Source organism: Aedes aegypti, chromosome 3, assembly GCF_002204515.2.
Source record: "Aedes aegypti strain LVP_AGWG chromosome 3, AaegL5.0 Primary Assembly, whole genome shotgun sequence".
NCBI classification, from domain to species: Eukaryota; Metazoa; Arthropoda; class Insecta; order Diptera; family Culicidae; genus Aedes; species Aedes aegypti.
Genome location: NC_035109.1, coordinates 335,484,264 through 335,501,602, shown reverse-complemented (window position 1 = coordinate 335,501,602; position 17,339 = coordinate 335,484,264). Strand labels below are relative to the sequence as shown.

Genomic DNA, 17,339 nt, shown 5'->3' with positions numbered 1-17,339 from the left:
AAGCCTGGTCCTTCGCGCCGGTATTCAACAGGCATGGAAACAAACCTGTTGCTCTTAGCAACCAAGTGGAAGACCACGTGGTTAAGGGAGTGTGCGCATAAATGAGAACATGGGAAACACTTGTTGAGTTGCGAAACAAATATTTATTGAGGAAAATAAATCAACAATTTAACATACACTTTGAATATACACATATATACGAACTATTCAACAGGTGAATGATTGTTTCGAATAGAAAGCAGCTAGCAACGCCAAGATTGCTACTAAAGATGACACATTAATCGCTGAAGAGCCGCCTGAAAATAGAAGAAATGGTTTTTAACAAACTTGTTTCGGTTTCATGAAATTGTTTCGGTAGTAATGCATATAGTAGGGGAAATTAATTATTTGTTTCAAGAATTCAGATCTTTCGATTAACAACAAAGTATACTAAAATTGTATAAATGAGTTAAAAACTAGTCATTGGACGAAAATTGGTGAATTTTCTGTGATTCTTTATTATATTATATTTTAGTTTTTAGAGCATCTCTTCCACAAATTCCTTCGGAAGCTTTCTTAGCACGGATAAAATAGTTATGAAAATCAGTCAGATTTGTACTGAAATCGGAATAATAATTTAATCTATCCAATTCTCGAAACTATTCAGAACGCGTTGTGACTGAAAACCAATATCGGCAAGCTCAATGATTTCCGCAGTCAGAGGCGCGTCCACGTTCATGGTTTCGAACAAACGTTGGCAAATATTTTGTGCACGGTTAAGCTTACAAAAAATTCAACCCTATGGAATCCTAGACTGCGGATTTAAAGTTACTATATTTGAGGGACTCAAATGCAAAGGAGTGTGTCATTTTGAGTTAAGGAACTTTTACTGGTTCAAAGCGTTTGAACGATATTTTCAGGTGGTTTTCTCGCTCAACAGAAGAAATAACATAGTTCATAGAAGACTGGCTTGTGTTTTTTTTACTTTCGTACAATTAGTATAGAATGAAAACTTGCTGAAACTTCAAAGTAGATCTTCTCAAAACTAGTTTTTTTTCACTGACACCCCTTTGCTTCCAAACCACCTAATCCATATATTTCCTTGGGACATCCTGCAAGATTGTCGGTCAAAACATCTTGAATTCTATCAATAAATTCTCCAGAAAAGCCGACAAGAATTTTTAGGGATTCCCTGTGAAACTGTCTTTTGGAATTTATGTTATGGTTCCGCGAAAATTTTTAAAAAATGTTTTGAAAAACTGCAGGAGTAATATTTGAATGAAATGCTGGAGAAAAAATATATTTTTCGAAAAACCTCTTGAAGAATTTTGGATTCTGGGAGGAATCGTAGATGAATTTTTGGTGGAATTAACATGAACCTGCGGAGAATATTTGAAATAAACTTTTGAGGATTTCCTCGGGTGAAATTCCGTAGAAATCTTAGGAACATCTTCTGGAGTAACAACTGGAGAAATCAGTTAAAGGATTAGTGAAAAAATATCTGGCGAAAAGATAGTTTTTTTTTTTTTTTTTTAAAGGAAATCAAAGAAATACACGAGGAAATTACTGGAGGTAATAGCTTTGGAATTCTCAAAGATTTCCTGGAGCAAATTCTGGAGAAATTTGTCTTAGCATCCTTTGAAAAATCTCTGAAAGAATTTCTGGGAAAATTGGTAGAGAACTCTCTAGAATAGTTTCTGGAGAGCTCGATGTAGGAGACCCTGAAAAATATGTAAATAAAATCACTATGATAATTCCTGAAGCTTTTCCTCAGGTAATCTGAGACGCAATTCTTGAAGAGCCTGTTGAACTCGTCATAGTCTGTGAAGGTTTCTTAGAATCCTGTACAATTTTGCATTAGAATTCAATGCAAGCATAATTAGGAATTTATTAAACAAATTTGACAGAAATAGATCAAACTGCTCATCATTACAACCAGTGAGGTTGTTCTAATTTCCAAGATAACAAATTGATAAACAGTCAAAATTCTGTTCATTTGTGTAATTTTTTTTTCTTTGCTCCAAATCAAATTTATTGCAAAAAAATTTCAGAAGAAACTGAAAGTTCTTGAAAATGTTCCATCACGCAGAAACTCCATTAAATATTTCTCTGGAACTTATTCAACAATCGTGAGAAAAACTTTCAGAAACTCGTCATACACGATGGGACTGGTCTTAGATCAATCCATTACTTCATCCAGAGATTCTTCAACAAATTACTCTGGAACGCTCATGGCAATTTGTCCCAGAACTTAGAGCACGGTTGTGGGAAATTTTCGGAAATTTTGCCCAATTTTGTTATTATTGTTATTCCTTTACGCGTTAACGTGTTAAAAAACGTTATCTTGTTAATAGGTTTTCATTGAACAACTGTTTTTCGCAAGTGTCGGATTGTTTCGCGGTCTTCCGCAGTGTTGTTCATCGTAGAAATAACTATCGAGGTCTGTGTTCAGAATTTTTATAGATGTCAATGGGCGACCTCTGGCGATTTTTTTTGCACAAGTAAGTTTTCCCATAGTAAATCCCTTACAAACTTTGAACGGTTGGCGCGTAAATCTCGATTACTTTTTCAAATCGACGTAAGTAACATCCATACGGTTTTGAGAAAATTAATTCAGAAGATTCACAACCTGTCTTCTAAAACGGGGCGGCGAAAGTATTGGTTAGGTTGCGAAAGTTGAAAATCTTACTTTCGTCGTTTTGTAAATCCGAAGATTAAACGTTCTAAAAGTGAAAAATCGAGTTGGTTCAGAGCAAAACGTGTAGAATTTCGTCTGCGAAACACGTAGGATCGATAAAATAAGTTTGTATACTTTTTTGACTTGAGTCTATATGAATAAGTTTTCGAGAAATATAGTTTCACCGATCGAGCTGAAATTTTGCACAGTTGTTATGGGACCTAAATGCAATCCGAAAAGTGGACTGGAGCGAGAATCTAAATGTTGTTCCACACTAATATACACTCCCGTGCAAAAGTTTGGGTTCACCCCCTAAAAAACATACGAAAGTGTTCTGTCCATATCTCTGTGATCACACGTCCAATTGAAACTCTCTAAGCCGCATTCAAAAGGCAAAGATTTATTCTTCGTATGTATTTTTCCAAAAATATTTTTTGAATTTTGTGTGCTAAACATTTACTTAAAGTTGTGACATTTTAAGAAAACAGTGAAAAAACATTGCTAATTTCTTCAGAATTGGATCAACCTATATTTTAAAACAAGGTGTCAATAGAATCGTAATCTTATATTCTTTGAAGAGCACTCACGTAATTTTTGCTGAAAAACAGTCATTTAAGTTATCGTGCAAAAGTTTGGGTTCACCTGAGCCACACGGAAATCATTTTTGTCGATATCTCTGCCATTTTTCAACCGCTTTTGATAATTCATAGCTTTTTCAAACGCAATTAATGGCGCATACATTATTGGTTTTAGATTTCACTGATTTTTCGTGTTTTAAGTAAGTAAAGATGAACCCAAACTTTTGCACGATACACCATGCTGAGAGTAGAAATGGAATGTTTTTTAGGGGGTGAACCCAAACTTATGCACGGGAGTGTATGTCTAGAATAATTTCAGAAGGAAAATTCAATGTATTTTTTCCTGGGTAACTTATTTGAAGAATGATCGAAAATATTTTGAAAGATTCTGTGTAAGAAAATCAGCATAAACTTGAAAAACGTTGGTTAAAGTCTTAAAGATAATTAATAAGGTAATTCCTAGTGAGTCTTCTGGAGGAACTTAAGAAGCTATATTTAATGGCAAAATTAATCGATTTTCTTGGCAAATACTTAGCGAAATGCTTAGGGCTGGTCGAATCTTCCTTCGAATCTTCAGAGGAAGTTAGTTGAAGAACCACAGGAATACTTTTACTTCCGAGATCAACATAGCTAAAGAATTTGTGAAGAAACATTTAGCAAAATAGCTGGGAAGGGAGGAGTGAATTATTAAGATATTCAAAAATAAATAAACATTTCATTAGAAATAGTTTTATCAATTATAGGAAGAATCTACATTCTAGGATTGAACTATTGTGCATTCCAGAGTGGAATTTTCAGAGGCTTTCTAGCAGAATTCTGGGAAGTCCAAGAGTAAAGGACGGAATTCTGATAGATTTCAAGGTTAATTTCTAAAGAATATTCTGATAAAAAAGAAACGACAAAATGTTGAAGCAGGTAGAAACAAAAGATGGACAACAAAAGATAAGTAATTATTTATAATCTTTTCTCTAGAGGCGAAACAATTAAAAGTTATTAAACCCCCTCTGATTTATAAAAATAAGATTGTCGAGAGGCTCCATCAGAATACTTTTTAGATATTACTCTATCAAAATTCTTTCCTCGACTTCTGGACTTCTTCAGATTTCTGACAGAAAGCCTCTAAGAATTCCACCCTGGAATTGGACAAATCAACTTAATTGCTTAATTCTTATACGTACGGCTGAAAATCCATAAGGAATTGCTCAACAAATTTGCAGAGTAATGCAAAAATTTATACCATAAGACATATTTTGAAATGTTTTGAAAAAATATCGTTAATATTTTTGCGTTCAACTTTTACAGTTCAATAAATATAAAAAGTCCTTTCAAAAAAGTTTGTTTGGGATTTATTTAGGAAGGTAAACATTCGCATCTACATCAATCAGTTCGCCATAGTATCATGAAACTTCGGAGTGAAAAAAGTGTTCAAATCGCGTCAGTAGTGAATGATCCCTGACGGCATAGTATCATGAAACTTTGGATTTCATGATAAACATTTCCTGAGAAGTTAGGAAAAATATCGTCAGTAAAATTTCCATCCGTTATAATGCCAAGGATTGTTTTTCAGAAAAGGCGAAGAAAGAGAACAACATATTTTCGTTAAAAATTCTAAAAAAGTACTTACGCTTTTCTGTTAAGTATATATGTATTCAGGAATTTCATTAAAAATCCGTAATTCTACAGTGAGTTCTTGAATTTTCCGACAGAAAATTAGAAAATATGCGTTTATTAAGAAATCTAATATAAATTGGATATGAATATGGAGTGATTCGTAGCGTAATTTGTAAAGAAATTGCTAAAAACAAATATTGAGGTATTCCGGGAGTAGCTTTTGAACCAAAAATAGAGAGTGGATGGATTTCTAGAACCTGAAAGAATGACATTTCTTTAAAAATATCCAGATAAATCGCTAGTGCTCTTTGAAGAAAAAAAAATCTAGAAAATATTGATACTTTTGAGTATTTTAGTGGAAGAATTTTTGAAGGAAAAGTTGGAAGTATTCTGCAATAAATATTATAGGAATGTTTGTTTTTTTAATTTTTCATAGGTAGGCATATATTAATAAATTTTAAAGTATTATTTTCGAGAGAGTTTTGAAGGAACGAAGGGAACAACATCGAATTGATTGTTATAGAAATCTAAAGATTTTTCTGTGACAAAAATGCAGATGGGTCTACGGAGAACTTCTCTGAAAAATCGGTAAGACCAATGTCACTGTTGAATCCTTTTCAATTGCTAATAAAATGTGGAATCTTAAAATAACTTCTGGAAGAATCATTGAATGTTTTTTTTTACAGGAAGTCCTAGATAATTTGTGCTGCGATTGTTTAAAGAATTACTTCAAAAATTTTCGAGAGATTTTCCGAAAAATTTGCCAAAGGAAGTTGCAGAGAAATTTTGGGAAAACCCTCAAAAGAAAAGTTAAAAAAAAAAAACTGTTGGTGAACTCTCCAAGAAATTGTGATAAGAATTCTTGCTTAGTAATCTCAAATTTCGATGAGACTCCTAATTTTTTTTGTAATATATCTGGAGAATTCCTCAGTAATTGGAGAAAATCCTATACAAATTACTATTGAACAATTGGATGATATTTTGATCTTGCAATTGAAATGTGTATGTAATAAGTACGTAAAGTACCTTGCTGTTTAAAATAATTTCAGATCAGAATAGCCTAGAGAAACTTCAGTAAAATCTGTTGAATAATAACTCTTAGCCTCGGGAATGATTTTCTATGGAACTCCCAATAGGAACTCAGTAAACACTAGTAAATGAGTTTATGTTAAGCTCTAAAAAAGTACGGAAATAATTAATAAAGAAATCTTTTAGAAGCACATGTTTGAATAGGTACCCGGAAAAGTTCGTACAAGGATCACATCATCATGAATTCTTTGGAAGCATCCTTGAATGAGTTTTTTTTACTGGATTAGACAAACAATTAATATTTTTCGCAGTGAAAAAAGAAACTGCAAAAAAAGTTGCAAAAAAAAAAAACAATAACTCACTGTGACTGATGCAGATGCCTCCTTTCTCGTAGAATCCATGAGTGCAAACACACTCGTTCATGAAGCACTCCATTGTCTGCTCATGGGGGCCACGATGGAACTGGTAGCACTCCTTATCTTCGTTACAGCTCTCACCGTGCGCTGAATAAGTTCAAGTATACCCAATTGAAAAATTCTCAAACCCCAATGTAGTCTATCAATACTCACAGACTCTCCTCTTGCACAGCACGTGTATCTTGTGTTCCTTGTCGGTGCTATTCTGGGCATCCATCGGGAACGGATAGTACTGCTCGTTGCAAACACATTTCCCTTCGCTGCACAGCGATCCGATACCCAGCTGGGCGATGCATTGGTTCGAATCGCTACACTCCTGTTCGTAGTGAACCACCGGCAGACAGGTGGTGTTCTCTGCGTTCGCCACAAATCCTCCCGCGCAGATGCATTGCTTTTCGTGGCATATGGAGTTGGCCGTTTGGTTCGTGCAGTCCTTGTCCTGTTGACAGAACTTCTCTGTCGTTGCTGTAATTGAGAATTAGTTATGTATTTGTCATTTTTTTAAATTTTTAAACATGCGAACTAACCGATTATCGAATGACACTTCTTCTGATAGATGACGAAGTGGTTGGAGCAGGTACAATTCAAGTGCGAGTCATCGCAATGCGAGAAGTGATCGTTAACAATGCACTGTTCATCGATCTCGCAGGTTTTTCCCAGTTCAACGGATTCTGCGCACGCAAAAATGATTAATTACCAACCTAACCTCAAAAGGTGAGCCCAACCCCTTCCGCTACTTACTGCTCATGCACCGCTTGGCCTCCCGGCTCGGAATAAATCCCTCTTTGCAAATACATAATTTGGTTTTCTCGTTACAGTACGAATTCTCCGCCATGCAGGGACATGGTCCTCCGATTTGATTGGATGCTTTGGTGACCACCGGTTTGCAATCGGTTTGATTACCGCCGTTTACCAGTTCGCAGTGGCAAGTACCGGTCGAGCACGTGCTCTTGACGGCACTGCTATTGTACATTTCGCACTCTTTGTCATCGTCGCAGCTCAAGTCGAGCAGTTCTGCGTCATCAATAAGAGGTCGTATGTTAAATTTGAACATGATTTACCGCTGTTCCTACTTACCACTGGTACTAACGGTGCTCCACAGTGCTAGGAAGACCACAAGAGTCAGTGTTTTTTGTCGCATCTTCAAAACTTATCTCGCGATCACGCGATCGATTAGGCGGGGAGTTTGGCTGAAGAAGTGTTTAACCTTGGTCGTCTACCCACACTGCGGCTGGATGGTAGTGACGGTAATGATAGACAAAGAGTCTCTTCAAAGGTCACAATGGCAGATTTTTTTTATCTGCGTTCAGTACTGGTATAAAATTTCTGCTTTCGGGTAACCCTGAGGTCTGATCGATTTTGGCGATAGATCGTTATGATCGGTCTTGCGAGGGGTGTGTATGCGAAATAAAAGGCAATTAACTTAGCTTGTTCCGTCACACAATGTGCTCGTATGATAACGCGGAATTATTCTTCATTTTTTGTTAGTAACTCATTTTTTGTTAGTCATGAAGGATTAGTTGTTGTGGATAGTGGCCCAATAGGAAATGGTTGTTGAATTTTTTTTCAAAGTAACTTTAACAGAAATTTAAGCATTCCTGAAAGAATGTCTATTTTAAGCCTAGGTAGGGTTACCATCCGTTCTGATTTAGCTGGACATATCCTGATTTTGAGATTAATTTTTCATATTTCAAGTTTTGTCATGCTTCTAAATTCCCTTCCCTTTTCCTGCTTATAATTTTGATGAGCTACTTTTATATCGCAATTAGAATTAAAGAGATATCCGAAACAGGCAAACAGGCAATCTCTGATTTGAATGTAATCTTTTTGGAATTCAAAAAAGAATCGAATGAGCGAGATTATACGATTGTTGTCATCGTTTAAGATGTTCTTAAATAGCAAAATTTGCAATTTAAGTGGAGATAATATTAAAACCGATCATGGCCGCAACTACGAGACTACGTCTACCTAACTCTTGCCCTGCACATCATTACTAACTTTGAGTTTCTAAACAGATGCTTAAAGAAGGCTCATTGGAATTATATCATCGTTGCAGGATTATTCCCAAAATTCTTGATTTGGCTTTGAACTTTGGATCCTTTATGAATTTCTGGCAAGATCCTTAGCAAACTCTCACAATGACAACTTATCGGAAGCTTCTTTGCGAAAATTTCTTATCAAATTCTTTGTAAAACTACGAAAGAGGTTTAGTGTTTTAAGTGTTATGCCTATTCCGTCTTAGTATTTTAAGTATTGCGGCATTCCATTGCATCTTTAATAAACCTCCGAAAAGATTTTAAGTGAATTTTTAAGTTTTTTTTAGATTCTTTGAAATATACTTGGCTGTTGGCTGACATTCTAAGTTTCTCAGTTTTAAAAAGCAATTTACTGATTGATTATAGCATGTTCATAGTCGATACTTGAGGTTGATGAAAGTTTTTGATAGTTACATGGTATCATGTATGAAATATCCTAGAACCCGCTCAATGGTATGGAAAATGGCACTAGGTTCACTCTGACTTAACGCCGATCAATTCATCAACGAAAGAAAAATTGAAAGAATAAATAATCCGATTAGCGCAATTGGCATTGCCTCATTATGATACACCGAACATTTCTATGCGTCATGAGGCTATTCCTCTATTTGACGCAAATCAAATGTATCCCGAGTACACCTCAAATTCAACCAAGAATGACATCAATCACACTCGCAATAAATCATCGCAATGCGGAATTGGTCTGCCAACGGTCAACATTCAAAAGCCAACCCGTTACTGAAGTGGTTGGCGCTTGAGTCAACAACTATCGGTTGACACACCGTCCGTCGTGTAATTGGAGGATTGACGACATTTTTCAAGTGTCCAGACAAGTGACCAAGATTTTGAGATTACGCTGGTTTTTTTTTGTAGTGGGGACTTCCGATGCGATGGCACACACCGGTCCACGATTCAGACATTTTTTGAGGTTTTTGTGGGATTATAAATCGAGTAGAATCATCTTGAGAGACTGATGTACGCCTCGGATGACGGAGTTAATCCTCAAAAGCCTTAATAAGACTTGATTGTTTTAAAAGGCTCTTTCTCCCAAACTAGGTTATTCCATTATAGTCCGGTTAAAACTACTTAGAAAAAAGAGCGCGGCTGAAAAATGTTTCGTTTAGGATCTTCCCCAGCTCTAGACTATTTTTAAATTACAACAAAGTTGAAAGATCGTATTTTTGCAGAGACTTAAGCTACCACAGATTCTTGAAAAACTTTCTTTACGCATTCATCACCTTTCTAACTTTTGCTGCCTCGCGATTCAGGCGGTTGAACATGTCTATCAGCTTTCCAAATATTCGGCCGACAATGTCCATATCATCCGTGAAGCAAACTAATTAACTGGATCTGTTAGAAATCGTGTCCCGGCTGTTCAGCTCGGCTCTCCGCAAAACACCTTCTAGCGCAATACTGAACATCAGGCACGGAAGTCCATCACCTTGTCGTAGTCCCAGGCGGGTTTCAAACGAACTGGTATGCTCGCCTGCAATATTTACACAATTTTACATAAGGAGTGTATCGAAAAGTAGTCGCAAACTTTCAAAACAGTCTCAAAAATAATGGGTTGAACCTACAAACAATTTTTTGATAAGAAATGCTTAAAAATGATGATGTGGTGATATTGTTTCAATAAAGTGGCATTTTGCATGATAATTTTGCAAATTACTAACAGATGTCGATGAAAATCTTGCACACCTCTGAAAAAATTGATTTGTTGATAAATGTGTAAAATTTTTAGAAAAAATGATTTTAGTTTATGCTACTATATTCTGTGCCACAACTCTCATGACGAAGTGTAAAAAATATTTTGAAAAATTCATTAACAAGCATTTGAGAGCAAATACAAAAATCGAAAAAAGTCGATTTTTAAGGACCTCGTTTTTTCATTTTTTCTTTCTACACGTTAATTGTAATATCGAGCGATTGTAATGAATAAAAATTGTTTTTTGATTGGAAAAGTTTCTTTGCATATTTATGAAGTTATGTAAGCAAAAAATGTTATTCTATATAATTGTCGCTGTATATGACAGAGCTTCAAAAATTGATTGGATAAAAGTGACTTTCTAAAACCGACCTTGTTCCAATAATTGAGCTTTTTTTTTTGAATTTCTTTTTACGTGCTGTGTGAAGTAAACATATTTTCCGATGGAATAAGCTTTTCATCCTATTTTTTTTTGATATACATTTTGTTCAATACAAATCATCGAATCTTCATAAAACACTTCAAAAATGTAATTTTGTGCAAGATTTTATTTTCCATGCTTTATAAACCTTGTTGTATTTATATTCAGACTGTATATTATTCAAAATTTTTTGAGCTGCTTCAATATTTGATGACATGATGAAGATTTGCGTGAAAAAAGCTTTTAAAAAGATCAACTATGCTCCGAGATATATCGTTTTGAATGTTTGCGACTACTTTTCGATACACTCCTTATCTTTCATCGTTGGTCTTATCAGTCTTGTGAGCTTCCCGGGAAAGCTGTACTCGTCCATAATACTCGATACGCTCCTGAAACTATCGTATGCCGCATTTAAATCGATGAAAAGGTGTTTCATGCGACCTGTGAGCAATACCTAGGGCCGTGGTCACCAAAGTGCGGACCGCGAGCCGCGCTTTATGTCTATATCTCTTGAATCTGATCTTAAATTATCTTAAATCTGAATCTGAATCTTAAATCTCTTATCTTAAATCTGAAGTTCCCCAAATTTATGTTTCGGGAAGCTGTTCTACTCTCAAAGTTATCATGAACTTCAAATTAAATTATTACGAAAACTATCCACCAACAGAAATAAAAATGGTTGAAAAAACAGTGTTGAGGATCACTGATCTAGAGGAATTAGTTGAGAGATCTTGGGAGATATTCATTGTAGAATTTAAGAGAAAAATAACAGGGAATCTATGAATAAACTCTAGGAGAAAGCCCTGAAGGAGTTCTGTGAAGGATTCGAAAGAACTGAAAAATTGAAAGCATTGAATAAACAAGAAGGAAATTTGTAATATAATCTTCTCTATTTTTCATGGAATTTTCAGCAATCATCAAAACTAAAAAAAAAAAACAGTTTATTCGTTCAAATTTAAAGAAATCGTCATGGAAATTTATATCATCATTGCATCATTGCATATTGCAAGTGCAATGTAATGATAGATTTTCTTGAGCATTGCTTGAATTTTGAGCAAAACAAACTGGAAAATTTGTAAAACGATGATGGTTATTTTCCTCTTAAGGAAACTTTTTGAGGTATTCCATTTTTTGCTCCAATGCATGCTTAACCAACACAGTTACATAAATTGTCAATTTATGGTAATCTAAGGCTTCATATTGTAGGCAAGAGAGTCAAATTGGCAATGTTTTATTTGGGCATACAAATTTGCATTTGATCGATGATGATCAAGTCTTTAGAACAAGAATTTAGAAGAATAAAAATTCTCCACGGGCGGAATGCAATCCCGCTTGCCTTAGTCACGATGAGGCGAGCCCTCATGTTAGGCGAAATGGGTTGCAAACCACTAGTTTATCGCAACCAATGCATTCAGAACCTGACCCTTATTATTCAAATTTCGTTTCATATAATCGACCATAATTTTTGTAATATTCTGTGATTAAGGTGAGATGAGTCGAAGCCAAATTTCGAATTTTCAAGCAGTGTTGCATTTGAACGCGTTCAGTTTGCGTTCCAGTTCAAACTTTTGAACGAGGGATCAAGTAGGCTTGAACAATGAGCAGTTCAAAAAATTGAACCCGTGCAAGCTGAAAATTGAACGCGAAACAAAAACTGTAGTCATGGCAGATACACGACGTATTGCAATGCGGAAGTTTTGCAAAGATGTTAGAAAACATTTATGGCTACATATAGGTGTAATGGTATACATTCAATATGTTCTGATGTAGTTTTTTTTTTTTCTGATTTTCAACTTCATTATGCGTTTTGAAGTGAACGGGCCGTTCATGTGTAGGTGCAGAATCTTGCACGAGAGTTCAATGCAAGGTATCTAGAAGGGAGGTACTTCAATGTGTCAGAATGTTGAATTCGCCATTTTGAAATACCAGGTGATAGCTGGCGAGTTTGTTTTGGTTTGAGGGTGCTAACTCAAGACGTAGTGCTTTTCATTTCACTGGTCATAGAAGAAATGTAGCATCCTAGTAGCTTTTCCTCACTTTAATCAATAAAACACTTGCAATTTTACATCCTCTAAAACACACGAAGAAGGTAAACGTTACTCAGAAATGCGGGAGGAAATTTTCACTTACCAGTAGGATTTGTTTTCTGTGGTAAACAATCCCTAACATTTCCATAGAAACGATACATGAAAACATACTCGCCAGCAAGCCAGATCGCCAGCTGTAGCTGACCTCACTTCGCACCCACTGACTGCTTAGATCACTGAACCTCCCTTCAATCAATCTTGGTTCAATGCTTACTAGGTTCTCGTGCAACATTAGAACGCGTTCAGTTCACTTTTGGCTCGCGTTCAGTTCAAAATGCATCACTGTTTTCAAGAGCACTAATTTGGAGAACCGGACACCCGACACTCACTGGTGGTGACTGCTATAAATGGAATAAATCACGTAAGAACAGAATAGTTTAAGAAAGCTACGCTTGAACTTAATAATGTAGAATTTGTAGTTAAGTTTTCATAATTTCTCGTTTATGAATAGTAACTAGTATTAAAGATCGAGATTCATACCCCTACGTCTATGATGCTCATTTTTGATTTCGCGATAAAGAAGCCAGCGATAATCATCCATCATTGCTTCATCGGCGTCTGAGTGCCTTTTGGAACTGAAGACCTCTTGTCTTGTCCTGAAAAGTGATTAAACAGGAACCAGGAAAGCAAAATAAATCCAAACAGGGAGCCGGATCCTATTCTTGGCACTTTTGATTCACTTCGGCAGTGGGGTTTTTTTGAAAGCTAGAGAGCTAATTTTTGGCCACAATATGCGTCGTACTGAAGCGCTCCTTATTGTAAAGTTTCAAACAATTCGGCCAAGAAAAACCCCCTATGCCAAAGTGAATCATGGAAGTGCCCAAGTGGTTCCGCACTCTAGGAGCCAGGAGATAAGAGATTGATTGAGCATTAGAGCGGGCATTTGTCTAAGATTTAAGACTTCTTTTTGAGAATTCCTTGTGACATTACGACAAGTATTACTGTATGTGTTTTCCCATGATTTTCTCTAGGAATTTCATCAGAAATTTATTCAAGTATTTGCCAAAATGTCCAGATATCACAGTGATTATTTTCCAAGAAATTTCTCCAAGACTTTTACTGAGCATACAAATTCAACATGATTTTCTCCAAGGAGAACCACAGAAGTGGGAAATCTCCAAAGATTTTTTCAGAAATTATCTGAATTCCTCCAAAAATTCCTTAAGAAATTTTTCAAGAAAGACCTAACACCTCTAAAATTTTATCCAATGATACATCAATTGATTTCCTTGAATGTTCCAGGTCAAAACGACTTTAAAATTTCAATCAATAACTTCACCAGAAATTTATAGGGATTTCTTTTGAAATTGTTTTCAGGATTCATATAAGATTTTAACTAGGAATTTCTCTTAAGGAAACAGTTTGGAATCTAACTTTTTAATTGCACTAAAACTTCAATGCCACTAATCTCGCGAAGGAAGCATCCAACAAGAGTGAACCTTTTTTTTGCTTTTATGACGCGAGTAGGGTCACAAGTCGGCCATTGTGTCGGCCATCTTTGGATTTTGAGAAGTTGCACCTTAAGATACTTTCAGCAATTGCTCTAGAGATTCCATATAAGATTTCAACAGAAATTCCTCCAGTAATTCTTTGAGATTTTTTTTTAGTGAAGGTTGGCTTGCTGTTGACAAGAAAGGTAATAGCTTATCTCGATGCGTGGAAAATTTGTTCCAGAAATGTTCAAGAAAATTACACTTCTTTGATTGCAGTAGGCAGTTTATAAAAATGTCGTTTCAAATAGGATTCTCAGTAGGGAATTTCTTGAATCAGTCAAGGATTTCTTTATTTTTCTTGAGCGATACAGCATAAGTCTTGAAAGTTTTTTTTTCAGGAATTCTAACAGGAATGTTTCCAGGGAAATACCTAAGAATTTTACATGAAAAATAAATCCGTGAGATATGTTTGAAGGAAATCCTAGAGTAGCCTCTTGAGTAAGTTTTAAAGTCACCCTAAATAATTTGTAAGGTACCGTAAAATGGGGAGTTAAGGACTCATGGGGTTTTAAGGGAGTGAACTTCTCAATCAAGTTCGACAAATCACAGAAACCTCGAAAATCGATATATAAGTCATCTAAAATGCTCGTTGTTTGTTCAGAGGATTGTGAACTGCATTATGTAATAGGAGCTGTCTATTAATATGAAGTATTGTGGTTTCTAGAAATTGAAAACCTTTCAAAACATTTTTGTTCAAATTTTATGGGCTAAATACATTTATCTACAAAACCATGAAATATATTTGAGAAAAATTCGCGAGTAAGGTAGAAGATAAGGAAATTTAATTGTGATCATAGTACAGACAAAAACTTCATAAAATTATGTCTGGGTTTCGATTTTTAGAAACTTTTATGAAAAAAGTCTCGTTTTGAAAATAAGTTAAGGAATTACCTATTCTAACTTTTCCAAGCAACTAATTTCATTAAATTTATGCCGTATTATATTTCAATATAGTTTTGAGTTGTTCCGTCAAGTACAATGTAAAGTTAAAGGATCTATTTAGTAAGTCACTAAATATCTCCAAAAATGACTTATTTCAAAATGTGGTAAAATTCGTAGGAAAATCTAAATAAAAACTGATTAATGTGAATATGGTTTTTTATGATAATATTTTCATAAGTTGTTCCATCACGTTGGAGAAAAGTAGTGCATATAGGAATGATTATCTTATTTGAAATGGTTTTGGAGCTATTAATTCTTTTAAGTTTTGAGATTTATTGGCGTAATTTCGGTCCACGGGTTACATTAATAAACAATCGTTTTGATTAAAGCCGACGTTTCGAGCATTTATTTGCTCATCTTCAGGGCAAACTACAATTTACAAAAATATATACTATTTGTCTGGTCAAGTCCGAAACATTAATTAATACTACTTACATCATTGATTTGTTTTTAAGTCAAGTGGGTTTGGACAAACATTGATTGAACGGCTAACATCATTACACTGCAATTACAAATAAATTTCGGACATAATAACTTAACTCACATAATTTTAATTTGAACGGAGCACAAACTTACACAGCTTTCACCCGAGCACATCTAAACAGGTTTGACCTAAATTACGCCAATAAATCTCAAAATCAGTCTAAACGATCGATCAAATTCTTTTAAGTATTACCTAGGTCCTAGATAAACAATTATAGTATAAGTTTATTTTCGAGCTTTTTTTGGAAAATATATAGTGTGCGGTATAGTGTGAGCGATTGCGCTCTGTATTGGAAACTTTTCGTTAGGATTTTCCCGATCATGCCACTGGGTGTTGCATGCAATGTTCTGCGCAATTGCAACTCTATTTGATGAGATATTGCCCTTTTAATCCAAATCTGATCCATATCTGTGTGCTATCCATAACTGTGGGGTGACTGTAATACCTGAGGAAATTACTGGAGATAGTAGCTTTGGTGTTCTCATGGATTTCCTGGATCAAATTCTAGAGAAATTTTTCTTAGCATCTATTGAAAAATCGCTGGAAGAATTTCTGGGAGAATCGGTAAAGAAATTTCTAGAAGTATTTCTGGAGAGATTCCTATAGGATACTCTGAAAGTATACTAAATAAAAACACTATGAATTCCTGAAGCTTTTCTTTGGGGAATTTTATTTATAGTCTCCGAAGGTTTCCTGGAGCCTGTGCAATTTTGCATTAAGCTTCAATGCAAGCAGAATAAGAAAAGCGAGACTTTAGAGGCCATTTTGGTTAAAATAAATACTTTAGAGACCTTTCTAGCCCTTTCAAGAAACATGCATGGAAATTGAGATCAAGTCTTTAAAAAGAAACCTAATACCATACCTGCCCTTGGGATTATTCATTGGATCAAGTTTTGGATTTGTATCACTCATTTAAAAAAAGATGAATATACTTTATATGTATAAAATGTATATTATTATATGCTATATATAATAACATTATTAAATAAATTTGACAAAAATAGGCCAAACTGCTTGCCTTTACAACCAGTGAGGTTGTTCTAATTTCTTCATCTTGTTCTTGATAACAAATGGACAAACAGCAACAATTCTGTAAATTCGAGTAGGTTTTTTTTCTTTGAACCGAAAGTGACCCGGCTAATCGCAAAAGTTTTCAGGAGAAACTGAAGGTGCTTTTAAAATGTTTCATTGCGCAGAAACTTCATCAAATACCTTATCGTGTCTCATGACATTGATCGAGTTTTTATGTATGTTGAACAGATGATAGATAGTTTAATTAATTTTTCAAACTTTCTGCTGATCTTGTTTTTTTTTTGTTGAAATGTGGATAGGACAATCCTTTGACTGTCCTATCCAGGTATTTTTGTGCGTAGTACATGTCCTACCTCTCCTACCTACTTACTTCATGAAGTTTATCATCTTTTTTGTCAGGTGTATAATGTTGAATTTTCCAACACTAGTAAGTCTAGAATTCCAATGCATTTACAAAATAAAGTCATAACTTCTACAATTTGCAACCGAGTTCAATAATCAATTTGATCCATTGATTTCTTTTACTTTTAACAATTTTTTCGTGTAGTTAAAAGTAACAATTTTTAACAGTTTATTCTTAAATAAAAGCTTGACAATTGTTTTTTAAGCAAAACAATAAACAAAACCCTATAAAATTGCTTGAAACAATCATAAAGAACTAAACTCCGATGAAAAAATTATGTTCTGGAGATCGAAATCAATATTAGCATTTAAGTTGAATCATTAATTTAAAAAAAAATATCAAATTCAAAATTTGAATGTATCTTAAAAACGGCTCTACTTAGAGATTTTTTTTTCGGATTTCTGCATTTTCGGATTCGGTGCACGATTTTACATGAACAATGATAA

At 34.8% G+C, this 17,339-nt stretch overlaps 1 protein-coding gene across 1 annotated transcript; it reads right to left on the bottom strand.

The window, feature by feature from the left end:
• Positions 1 to 128: 128 nt before the first annotated feature.
• On the bottom strand, positions 129 to 7,562 carry LOC5567181 (tenascin). Its single transcript, XM_001651560.2, has 6 exons — positions 7,368 to 7,562; positions 7,032 to 7,304; positions 6,818 to 6,961; positions 6,444 to 6,755; positions 6,237 to 6,377; positions 129 to 296 (listed from the first exon to the last, which is right to left on the bottom strand). The coding sequence occupies exons 1-6, from the start codon at positions 7,429 to 7,431 to the stop codon at positions 208 to 210; spliced, it is 1,023 nt and encodes a 340-aa protein (XP_001651610.1). The 5' UTR covers positions 7,432 to 7,562; the 3' UTR covers positions 129 to 207.
• Positions 7,563 to 17,339: the final 9,777 nt, after the last annotated feature.